Source organism: Dermacentor andersoni, chromosome 10 (assembly GCF_023375885.2).
Source record: "Dermacentor andersoni chromosome 10, qqDerAnde1_hic_scaffold, whole genome shotgun sequence".
Classification (NCBI taxonomy): Eukaryota; Metazoa; Arthropoda; class Arachnida; order Ixodida; family Ixodidae; genus Dermacentor; species Dermacentor andersoni.
This window is the reverse complement of record NC_092823.1, coordinates 51711661-51724744: the sequence shown is the minus strand read 5'-3', so window position 1 is coordinate 51724744 and position 13084 is coordinate 51711661. Positions and strand designations below refer to the sequence as shown.

The following is a 13084-nucleotide window of genomic DNA, read 5'->3' as shown; positions in this document are numbered from 1 at the left end:
ACACAGCTGTTATACACTTTCCTCTTGACGGATAATGGCAACCTGCTGTTCATGATTTGAGAATGCCTGCCAAACGCACCCCAGCCCACTCTTATTCTTCTGGTTATTTCAGTCTCATGATCCGGATCCGTGGTCACTACCTGCCCTAAGTAGATGTATTCCCTTACCACTTCCAGTGCCTCGCTACCTATCGTAAACTGCTGTTCTCTTCCGAGACTGTTAAACATTACTTTAGTTTTCTGCAGATTAGTTTTCACACCCACCCTTCTGATTTGCCTCTCCAGGTCAGTGAGCGTGCATTGCAATTGGTCTCCTGAGTTACTTAGCAAGGCAATATCATCAGCGAATCGCAAGTTGCTAAGGTATTCTCCATCAACTTTTATCCCCAATTCTTCCCACTCCAGGTCTCTGAATACCTCCTGTAAACATGCTGTGAATAGCATCGGAGAGATCGTATCTCCCTGTCTGACGCCTTTCTTTAATGGGATTTTGTTGCTTTCTTTGTGGAGGACTACGGTGGCTGTGGAGCCGCTATAGATATCTTCCAGTATCTTTACATATGGCTCATCTACACCCTGATTCCGTAATGCCTTCATGACTGCGGAGGTTTCGATTGAATCAAACACTTTTTCGTAATCAATGAAGGCTATATGTAAGGGTTGGTTATATTCCGCATATTTCTCTATGACCTGATTGATAGTGTGAATATGGTCTATTGTTGAGTAGCCTTTACGGAATCCTGCCTGGTCCTTTGGTTGACAGAAGTCTAAGGTATTCCTGATTTTATTTGCGATTACCTTAGTAAATACTTTGTAGGGTTGTAGGGCTCTTCGGTGTAGAATTTTGTTGTACAAGGTTCAGCGATATCATAAGGGGGGGCGGGGAATACACCCACTGTGCTGCTTCAAAACACATATGTGCCGGAACAAGCGTGCAAACGTTTTACCCATATAAACTAAAAGTTCTGAAATCAAACCATTCATGAAGTTACAGGCATTGCGCTTTAGTGTAAAGATTGCAAGGAAGGAAGCAAAACAACAGGCGAAAGGCAGAAAAAGTTAAGAGAAGATAAGAAGAAATGAGAGAAAAAAGAACAGCATAAATTTGCACATTTTATAGTTTTTCAGTGAGTCATCTTTCCTTGAAGAAGCAAACTAGGGCTTTTAAAGACTTTCGTGCTGACGCCGGCGGGGACCAGGGTTCAATAATTCTCCCTTTCTTAAGGAGACGGTTGTCAGTCCTGTCGAGCGCGGTGCCGAGCACTTATCCTTGTGCACTGAAACGACGGATCACACAGAAGGTGCACTATCATCCCTTTGCACCCGCAATTGTCAAATTCTGGACTTGTCGGCATTCCTATGATGTAATAATACGCATTGGTAAAAGCTATTCCAAGCCACAGGCGACAGATCAGAGTTGCCTCCCGTCGTGGTAAGCCATGTGGAAGGCGCTACGTCATATCAGAGTCCAGGGAACGAAGGCGCAGGTTTCTTAATGTCTGTGGAATTCCATTGTGCCAAGGTAAACTGGCGAGGAAGCGCTCAGAGTTTTCCCGCTGCCTGTGTTCTTGACAACAGATAGCCACGCGATAGCGTGCACTGGTATATGAAGACGGAGCGGCTTCATCTCCTTGCTCATATCCAAGACACCACAATGACTTGGCGACCATTAAAATACGATGTCTTGTACTTTCTCACCTGCCCCATGTTAAGATTCACGTGTGTCCACGACAAGTCGTTTGTGAGATCCACGGCGTAATGCGGAGAGAAAACTCTGGAGCGCGGCCTTGGAATCGCAGAAGATGGACACTTTCTGGTGTGTTGCCTGATCAATCATTTGAATTGCGGCCTACAGAGCTGCAAGTTCGACAGTCGTCGTCGTTGTCAAGTGCGCTGCCCTGCATTTCATCACTGTAAATTTTTCTGGGACAAATACTGCAGCTGCATAAACTGGAGTGCATGACAGACCCGAAGATGTAAACATGCAAGCCGCTACTGTGGATCTTATGTAGTAGCAGTTATCATGTCTGCTTCGATACTGCTGATGGCGTGTGTGCCTTCTTCTTGATGCCTGGAATAGTAATGCATCATCATCATCATCAGCCTGGTTACGCCCACTGCAGGGCAAAGGCCTCTCCCATACTTCTACAACAACCCCGGTCATGTACTAATTGTGGCCATGTCGTCCCTGCAAACTTCTTAATCTCATCCGCCCACCTAACTTTCTGCCGCCCCCTGCTACGCTTCCCTTCCCTTGGAATCCACTCCGTAACCCTTAATGACCATCGGTCATGCCCATTGCTTTTTCTTGATTTCAACTAAGATGTCACTAACTCGCGTTTGTTCCCTCACCCACTGTGCTGTTTTCTTATCCCTTAATGCTACACCCATCATTCTTCTTTCCGTAGCTCGTTGCGACGTCCTCAATTTAAGTAGAACCCTTTTCGTAAGCCTCCAGGTTTCTGCCCCGTAGGTGAGTACTGGTAAGACACAGCTATTATACACTTTTCTCTTGAGGGATAATGGCAACCTGCTGTTCATGATCTCAGAATGCCTGCCAAACGCACCCCAGCCCATTCTTATTCTTCTGATTATTTCACTCTCATGATCCGGATCAGCAGTCACTACCTGTCTTAAGTAGATGTATTCCCTTACCACTTCCAGTGCCTCACTACCTATTGTAAACTGCTGTTCCCTTCCAAGACTGTTAAACATTAGTTTTCTGCAGATTAATTTTTAGACCCACCCTTCGGCTTTGCCTCTCCAGGTAAGTGAGCATGCATTGCAATTGGTCCCTTGAGTTACTAAGCAAGGCAATATCATCAGCGAATCGCAAGTTACTAAGGTATTCTCCATTAACTTTGATCCCCAATTCTTCCCAATCCAGGTCTCTGAACACCTCCTGTAAGCACGCTGTGAATAGCATTGGAGAGATCGTATCTCTCTGCCTGACCCCTTTCTTCATTGGGATTTTATTGTTTTCTTTATGGAGGACTACGGTGGCTGTGGAGCCGCTATACATATCTTTCAGTATTTTTACATACGGCTCGTCTACACCCTGATTCCGCAATGCCTCCATGACTGCTGAGGTTTCGACTGAATCAAACGCTTTCTCGTTATCAATGAAAGCTATATATAAAGGTTGGTTATATTCCGCACATTTTTCGATCACCTGATTGATAGTGTGAGTATGGTCTATGGTTGAGTAGCCTTTACCGAATCCTGCCTTGTCCTTTCCTTCACAGAAGTCTAAGGTGTTCCTGATTCTATTTTTGATTGCCTTAGTAAATAGTTTGTAGGAAACTGACAGTAAGCTGATCGGCCTATAATTTTTCAAGCCTTTGGCGTCCCCATTCTTATGGACTAGGATTATGCTAGCGTTCTTCGAAGATTCCGGTACGCTCGAGGTCATGAGGCATTGCGTATACAGGGTGGCCAGTTTCTGTAGAACAATCTGCCCACCATCCTTCAACAAATCTGCTGTTACCTGATCCTCCTCAGCTGCCTTCCCCCTTCGCATAGCTCCCAAGGCTTTCTTTACTTCTTCCGGCGTTACCTGTGGGATGTAGGTGAATGCCGAGACCACAGTCCCAGCGAAGGTAATGCTGCTTGGGCGTAATTCGATAGTTGCGATGCTCCGTGAGTGGTCGCGAGACGGTTGAAACTCTTATGTGGCCTAGTTGTTGGCAAGTAAGAGGGCGAAATGGTGCCCTTACCACATGTTCAATGTGCACTATTAGAGCATCGACTGCAATGCATGTTGTTATAGGGTGGTCACGCGCTATGTACATTGTGGCTGCTGTGGATACACGCATAGGGCGACCGAGGTGCGTCGGTAGAACTTTGGCTTGTGTACACTGCAGTGTGCGAAGGTTCGTTTTACTGGTGCTTCCCAGCAAGGCCTTTGGAAGCCCATAAATAATTCATGGTAAAGCTGCAGCATTGCTGCATGTATGATAGAGCTGCACAGATGAGCGCCGACTTTCCAGTGACAAATTTGAATACATGAGCAATTGCAGTCAACCTCTTCGTATATGAAATATTTCGCGTCCAACACAAACCACTGTTGATGATGAAGAAAAACGGTGCTCTGTTTCGCAAGCAATTAGTCCTCCATTTACTCCTATAACATATCGAGTCAATGTTTTGCGTGTAAATGGGACGAATCGTCACTTTTCTGTGGAGGGTTCTAGGCTTTTCGTATGCAGGTAATAAGACTTGATGTGACCACCTTCAGTAGCTTCGCTCGTACCTGCAGACGTTTCAGGCCGGACGCCCAGATGGAGATATCATCTGAATAGATGTATCTCTGGATCACGCTTGGCAATGATCCAACAAGGCCCAACAGTGGTACGTGGAAGAGCGTGGGGCTTAACACGCCGCCTTGCGGCAGACCTTTGCTGGATAGATGATGTAATGCCATCCTCTGTAAGCACGAAGGAGCTTCTATCCTCCATATAGGTGTAAATCTAGCGCAGTGCACGGCCACCCATGCCCACATCAGTCAAAACATCGAGGATTGCTTGCTTTGCTACATTATCATATGCGCCTTTTACACCAACAAACATCGCCACCATTATTCGTTTCACGCACTTTAGATATTGAATGGATATCACCAAATGACGTACGTTATCGATCGATGATCTACCGCGCCGGAAGCCCAGCACTTCATTCCGATATAGGTCCTCATGCTATAACTAGCATTCAAGGCGCGTCAGCACTATCCTCTCCATTTGTTAACGAAACTGGCAAGAGCGATGGCACGGTACCATGCCAAGTGTAATGGAGATTTAGCACTGTTATGTAAAGATACAAGACGGCTGACTTTCCAATGATCAGGAATGAATCCTTCGCGCCTGGATTCGTTGTATTTCTTCAAGACTGCACTGCAGGCTTTTTGGTCAATGTTTCCAAGTGCACTGTATGCGATCCAGTCGGGCCCAGGCGATGATGACTTCCTACAAGTCTCCCGTGCAGCTTCTAGCTCCTCCATAGAGAACATGAAATTCATGCGAGAGTCCTCAGATACCGAAACGTCGCTTGATGTTGATACAGGCAATGAGGACGAGCCACCAATTCTTGAGAAGTCCTCAGCCACGTCGATATCACGTCGTCCTTGATACAGGAAAGCAGACTTAAAAGCGTGGCGCTGTTGCGGAGACGATAGTAGGCCACTCAGAGTTCTCCATATATGGAACAAAGGCTTATTATGATCCAAAGACTCCCGAATGTTTTTCCACTTTTCAGAGATAGAAAGAGAGAAAGGGATGCATAGAAACGCAGGGAGGTTAACCAGAGGTAGTTCCGGTTGGCTACCTTGCACGGTGTCCCGATACAGTCTTCGACTCTGGGGCCTAATAATGTGGCCTACTCACGTGTAATTTTCTGTATTTTTACCAATAAAAATATAAAATTAATAAATTTTGAAGGGTTGAGAGGGATAAAAAGAGAAAGAAAGTGGAAGGGGGAGGTTGAGGGAAAGAGAGAGGAGCATGAACAAACCGCGTACACTACGGATTGGTAGGGAGCGGCGTTCTTAAAATCTATCTTTTAGCTCCGTAGGCCGCAGGAAACTTAATTACGCGAGTAAGGCCTTCAATGCGCATGTTCTTTGGAAGCACTGACCAAGAGCTTTAAGTTCTGATAGAGGACGATTGTCCAACTGGTCCAGCATTCTGCACAGCACTTGTCTCATGGCACTATATCGCGTGCATACACAGATAAGTGCGAGCGTCTCATCGCTGTTGCATGTGTGGAACGTACGGTTGTTGGCTATTCCAATAAGGAAAGCATATGATTTCGCAAGTGCAACGCCTAGCCACAAAGAGTACAGCATGGCCTGTTCACGTCCACTTTTCAGACTGAAACCTATCGATGTGGATAAGGATTTTCTTTTGGATCCGCCTCACCTCCCTCAGATCGTGAATACATTTGGTGCGCCTGTATCTTCGTTCTACTCTTCGACAAATCGCTCAAAGCCGTTGCTGTTCCCCTTCGCTTACTTCGCTTTCTGTATAGGTGCATTTTGAATCTGATTATCAAGGAATGACGGGTTGCCTCCTCGACATTCGTCTTCCCTAAGTATCCTAGACTTCGTCCAGTCAGTTCTACTCAGGGCAGCAGATAGAAACTCAACCACTCCCTCGATTTTCAAATAGATAATAACGTAATCCATGGGTTTTTATGTCTCAGAACCACTTTACACTGCTTCAAAGACACCAAGAGACCAATCCTAAGTCTAGACAGCTGCTGTAGGTCAATCCCCGTAGAGATATTAGGCTGCCGTCATTGAGACAACAAAGCTCCTGGTTCGAGGCAAATGCTGCAAGTTTTCTTCGCTTGGAGTCAATCTTGAAAGTCTTCTAGAGTGAGTGGTGTGCCTTAAAATTTCGACAAAGAATTCCAGGGCCAGGTGTTGTGGATAAAACTCACCGCGTTTTTGCGTATCAAAACAACTGGTTGGAGAAATATTTGCAGTGACAAGAGTGAATGTAAGTTTATTTGTTTTTTCTGTTAAACACTCGTATTGGTCGTCGTCGTGAGGCAAAACTGAATGTAGCACCTGAGTTCACACCAAACATAAACGACGACCTTGCAGAGGACACTACACGTTGTGGATGAGAAAGCTTCATCTCCCAAGAGTCGGATTGCAGTTTGATGGTTTGGTTCTCAGACGACGACGATAAGAAATTTGTTCGAGAAAATGGAAGGTCGAAAACCCGAAATTTCTGATCTCAGGCCTCGAGCATTCCACTGAAAAAAATCATGCTTTCTTGACATCTTTACGGAACGATAGCGGTGAATCAGCCATGATGCTATTCAGGACTTGCCAGTACTGGATTCGTCGTGTCCAGTACCTGCAATGCGCTCCATGCATTCGGGGTGTTCAAGGTCGTCAGTAATGTACGCATAACATTCACGAGTTGGTTATGGGTTACAGGCTGAGTTCCAAGGGAACGGAAGCGTAACAGGGGGCGGCAGAAAGTTAGGTGGGCGGATGAGATTAAGGAGTTTGCAGGGACGACATGGCCACAATTAGTACGTGGCCGGGGCAGTTGGAGAAATATGGGAGAGGCCTTTGCCCTGCAGTGGGCGTAACCAGGCTGATGATGATGATGATTATGATGGTGGTGATGATGATCATGATGGTCATGATGAACATTCACGAGTGACGTCAGCGTGGCGAGCACTTGCAAGTCCTGGCCTTCTGTGCTGACTGCTACACGGCCTGCCATCGGGCCTCATGCAAGGCTATTCGTAGTTGGTGGATGAGTCGCGTCTCGTAGTTCAGCAAGTTAGCGTGGCTTCAGAAGACGTGGCCATGCTTCGCTTGAAACAGCGATGGCGGGTTTCCTGCTCTCTTCTGCGCTGAAAATGCATGACGTCAGTGGTTGACGTCCAGTCTTAGACAGATTAGGCATTTCATCAGAACTATTAGTGTTTGTTCTTGACTTGCATCATGCGAAACTTGTAGGCGTAATATATTTAGAAATAAGCTAGGAAGGTATTACGTCAGTATTTGTTTTACTTATTACACGCCTTCATCAAAAGAAAGGTCTTGAGCACTTAGATGAATGCAAAGTCAAGATCCTCGTGCATCTTGTCTGCAACGTCTCAACAAACTCAATACTTGCTGTGTTTTTATATCCACAGGAATGACTTGGAGGAATGCAGCTTGCAGTACTTCGAAGGTTGCGATTGTGTCAGACACTGGTGACTCGTACAGATCTTCCTTGACCGCTGCCCACGAAATATCACATGCGTAAGTGCCTGAAAAATGGTCGACCAACATCTGGAACAGTCTCAGCTTATACCGCATAAATTATGTATGACAGGCTGCCACTTTTGCAAAGATATTTCGCAAGACTCACCATTGTACAAGAGTAAATTGCGGCAATTGGGCCACTGTGCTGCTCTGCTTGAACTTTCGGACAGCTTCACAGTAAAGTGCCGCCAAGATTATAACAGTTAGCAGCCTAGAGTAGGAATCGCTTGGAACCTCAGAATGTTTAGACGAACCAAATAAAGTTGGAAAAAGCTCGTCGTTAGGTGGTTTGTAGAGTACGAAGGAGAATTACGAATATGATGTTTAGGGCTCCACACTACTGGAAATTTGCTAATACTGCCTAAGCTGACCGGACGGAAGAATTGCGCAAGGCATGTGGTGTACAAAAATAGTATTTGCTCGCCCTCTTTAACGTAAGACTATAGGACCCATTTGGTACCGTAGTGAAGAAAGCAGCTGTGTGGCGGGTTGTTTTGCTTGTGCGGAACCGTGGAGTCGCAGCGGAGCGACCGACGAAGAGGACGAGCGTAGTAGGCTTCTAAAACAACGATGCGAGTGCTGCGCTTGCGCATCGAGCAAGCGCTACCCAAATTTCTTTCTCGTCCTTCGAAGAGAAAATGCCGACCCTAGCTTTACCGCGTTTCGGCGTCAGATGGGCGCCACATGCTCAAGTAGGCGTACCTGCTTTCAAACAGACCCGCAGAACGCTTGAAGCAAACAGGAGGCAGTTTAGAGAGGTAGCCGAAAGAGGTGGATAAATTAAAACGGGTCAATCTCGCAGAGCGCACAACAAATATTGTTGCTGCCTGTAAATATGCAAACGTAATAAAGGCGTTGGCTGTCGCTGCACGCATGTGCTAGTCGAGTGAGCTTAACCATACTAGAGCGCAGCTAAGATAGATGAACTGGCAAACAGGATAGGGAGTAGGACTCGATGCGACAGTCGGCGATCTGTCGCGAGCTTGGAGAGTAATGTGTAGAACATGTTGGTGAAGTGGCCTATCGCGGAATCTGCAAGATATTCTTTTGAACCTTCTCTCACCTCTAATAAATGCACAAGAATAAACGTAAAATAAACAAGTCTCCCTGTAACGAATCGCTCAATTCGAGTAAGTGTGGCTATTTGGTACGGGGGTGAAAGGGTATACATTTTTGCTTGGTCTTTAAGAAGGGCATATGCGTCATGTTGTTAGGAACACCTAAACCCAAAGCAAGGGTTACGCGGCTGTCTGATTTTAGAATGTTTGAAGATATCAGTTTCCACTTTTTATTATCCGCTGAGAAATTGGTCTAGTACCTGTCTCTGATATGAAAGAGTGCCTAAATTTGGGGCTAATATTAGTCACCCGGGTCGTAATTACCATTCGTAAGAAAATCTGCGCCCGGGTGTGCAATACTCTCTTGTGAATACTGAACCCTCTGCGTTGCCTGTGTGCAAGGTTCTTGTTGATGTGTGTTTTCTTTTCTATTCAGGCCTATTTGTGTTGGTGTATATTTAGTTTACTATGTCGATGATTTCTTTGATATCTGGGAATGGTTGTTTTCAGTGGTATGGAGGGGGAAATTCACAAAAATATTGATTGGCGAATAAGGTGCTACCTAACGCAATGTTTGAGAGCGTCACTACACATGCTTTTACTTCGCAATCTCTCTCCTGCGGCGCGTTCGAGACGGAGCGAAGTGCGGCACAACTGCTTCGCATATTGAGAGATCGCGAAAGGCAGCATGTGGGTGACACGTGGGGGCGATTCACATCAGCCGCTGCAGACAGATCTCCGCTCATGCAGCGCTTTGTTCCCATACAGACAACACGGGCTATTCTGGCGCTATTTCTCAACTATCGTCACCGTAGAGTCCGTCTTGCGTGGCGCTACGCTTTTTTTCTAACGCCTTCGCCATACCGCTCTTCTCTGCTTTCCGCCTCATTGTTCCGTCGCAGCCTCCCCCTCCGCTTTCTTCCTCGCGCTCTCTTCGCTATCACAGTCTATCATGCCCCCTACGCCTTGCATTCGCTCTTTCGTCCTTCGTTGTGCTCGTTCGCTCGCTTACAAGGGGTGCCCGCTCTCGCTGCAGGAACGGGTGTCTCAGAGTTGGGCTCTAAAAGGGTAGGATGGCAGTAGCAACCAATCTTAATCACTCATATAACTCAAGTGGAAGTGGTCTTGTTCTGTTGCGCTTTGTGCTTCTGGCTTCCCCTCAGGTCATGTCCGACTGCTTGCAGAAGACGACTAAAAAGATGTTGTTAAAGCGGCCAGCAAGCGCACGTTCACCGAGTATCTACAAAGGAGAGATGCAGCCGAGACAACAGCAATGCAACCTCGGCTAGAAGGCTAGACTTTGGCACCATTTGCAATCTACCTACCGTGGACCGAGCGTCCGCCACAAGAGGCTGAACATCAAAGGTGAACCGCCGATCGCTCTGCAATGTAGCTGCTGGCCTCTGCACGTCCTGGTCTTGCTCTCCTGCATGAGATGCTGTACGGCGTGCCACGTGGAGAAAGAGGAAGCAACTTTATTTCACTAATTTGGTTACACTTTTATGAAACCAAGGTACTCTGCGTAAACTCATGGTTAGTGTGCATGGTGTGCATGGTGTTCACACACTGGCGTCCATTGGAATACACTTTGGCGCGTTTCCATAGCCTTCCGTCTTGTCCTACAGAAGAGTCTTCCGGCTACCGACAGGAGGGGTAATCTCTGAGAGGTCAGTGATCGGAAGTGGTGTCACAAGCTCCCTAAAGTCGTCAAGTGCCGCTCGTTCTTGGCGCATGCTAAGTCGTCTGACAAGAATGGTCCGTCACTACAAGGTGGACTAACGACGTCTCCTAGAGGGAAGATTTTGCTTCCAACGGCGGAAAGAACACGTCGGGTCACCTATTGCAGGCGTCAAGACCTCTATAGGCCTACACTTTCAGCAGTCTTCTCTTTCATAGTTCACTCACTGAACGTGAAATAAATCTTAGGTCTAGCAAAAGGTGCCGTACGTCATTACCCCGCCGCCTCGTCTACTGACACCCATGGCCACTTGTGCTGAAAATTAGGCTAATTGGTAATTCATTACGAACGTGATATAGAGTGGCGAGAAAGCAGCAGAAACGGGCAAGGCTCTAAAACGAAGAAAATGCTACTGATTTGCCCCTTTTGAGCACTGTGTTCTTCCTTTTTAAAACGCTTTCAGGTTTCATCCATTTCCTTGCCGCGCGGTTTGAAGTTCGTACGCCCACGGCCAGTCACCATGCTAACGTCCGACGCCAACCATGAAGTGTCCGGAAAAGGAGTCGCAACACCCTGCACTTGCGAGATATCAGTCTAGTATGGAGGTTCCACGTCTTTTAACACTTTATGCGGTCAAATCACGAGCAACACTCGCGTAGGAAAAAGCGTAGTCTAAGTGGGCCTACTTGGGTACGACTCTATTGATTAAGTCCGAGTGAGCTAGACTGAGTAGAATTTTGGCGTGTTTCTGTCTGAGTGCGGAAGTTTATGCATCTTTACACTTAGTCCAAGTTTGAGTTACCATCGAATAGAACACTGGTGGAGGCCCAGTAAGCCAGTCTGAGCACAATTTCGCAATATCTAATTTTAGTGTGAGCAGCTGCGAGTAATTTACTGAGTGTGAGTACGAGCCAGCCGAGCTAACTAGAATTAAGATGAATCTAAGCCCGATTGAACAGGGCTGTGTGCAATTTTAGTAAGTCCCGATCCGCAAGAACTTGTGTCCTACATGTCATATATATATATATATATATATATATATATATATATATATATATATATATATATATAGTGTTTTTGTATTGTTGTGAACTAAGACCGCCGGCGTCACTTCACAACGTCGATACTTGCATTATTAATCGCTACCTGGTAACTGATAGACTATGTGCCACATAATGTTTCGTATATTTGCATTTCTGAAGGCCAAGTGATGTGTAGTTTTCGTGCAATGTCCTCTATTTCTTTGTATTATTCATTGAGCACTTGCAAACCATTCTGTGCGTTTGTTAGACACGTGTGCCCACAGCCGCGTTTGCGCCACTGACGTTTAAGCGAGCTTCTGCACGCTGATTCTGCATGTTTGCGCAGAGCCTGACGTACAGCATAAAGAAGCCCTCTCTTTTATCTTGCACTCTAATTGCGCTGAGACAGGCATCATTTTCGATGTGATCTTTTACTGCAGGGATGGGGAAGCTTAAACAATTTTGTCCGCAAGAGTGAAAGCTCTCGAGATTTATCGTTTCGTTGGCTCGTTGGCTCGACCAGGGTCAAAATAATTTTCGAGGGAGCCACGCTACCTGATCAAGTGAAGCAGGGCTGCGTGCGTCACCTGGTGCGTCCTTGTGTGCCCCGATTACTGGGAGCCCTATCTGCACAGGTCCGGCCTGGCCACCACATGACATTATGCATAGAAAACAAATGAAATGGTGTAGTTGCAACGAACCACACGAGGGAAATTGGTAGCAGTGCCTCCCACCCCCTCCAAAAAAAAACAAGTTGAAGATATTGAACCAAATGAGGAAAGCCAACGTTCCACAGAAAGAAGCAGCAGCGTCAGCACCTCCTCTGACGACGCGACCACGTCGTCCACGTAAACGAGCTGTATCAACAAACGAGAATATAATAGAACTCCCCTGCTTCAACCCCGTACGTCCAGAGGAAAGTAGATTAATGGCTCTCGGTAGATGATCTAGATACATTGCATCAACCGAGCAATGCAAGGCCGGACTCAGATGCCTAACTACGCTTGCCATTGTAGACAAGTACTTCGGAATATCAGAATGAACCACAGTGCGCGGACAAATCCATATCGGACCCTGCCATGAAGACCATCCTACAGTAGGTTATCGACGCGCTCACGTTCCTTCACTCTGGTTTATGTACGGAAGTGACGCAGACAGCTGCGAAAATTCTGCACGTCGTAATGCAGCGGTCGGCAACTCCTTTTCCTGAAAAGGCATGTGGCGTCGTCGAGGATTTAAGACTATCGGAGTGCCACACAAATGGGCTGAACTAAATTGTACGCTACTGTTATTGTCTTGAGTCCTGCCGCCGGCAAAAATATGCTGTGATTCGGTTATGTAAATGCGAATATTGATATCGAAAACACGAACAATCAAAACACGTTTCTGAACGTTACTAATCAACAAGAATCGCAAGAATAACGGCGAAATGTGTGGACTACACATACAAAATTGAAGATTAGTCAACAATGATACGCCTGTGAGTGTTGCTCCTAGTAGAGCAGCGACCTTTCCTATTATGGTGCAGTAATTCGTTGTTGATGGGCGACAAAAGTCCTTTT

The 13084-nt window shown here is 46.4% G+C and overlaps 1 protein-coding gene across 1 annotated transcript in view; it reads left to right on the top strand.

Moving 5' to 3' along the window:
• Positions 1-13084, top strand: part of LOC129380650 (uncharacterized) — a 37570-nt gene that overhangs the window by 12614 nt on the left and 11872 nt on the right. Inside the window, exon 4 of the mRNA XM_072285128.1 lies at positions 7653-7761. Within this exon, the coding sequence (XP_072141229.1) occupies positions 7653-7761 (109 nt within the window). The remainder of the gene's footprint in view (positions 1-7652; positions 7762-13084) is intronic.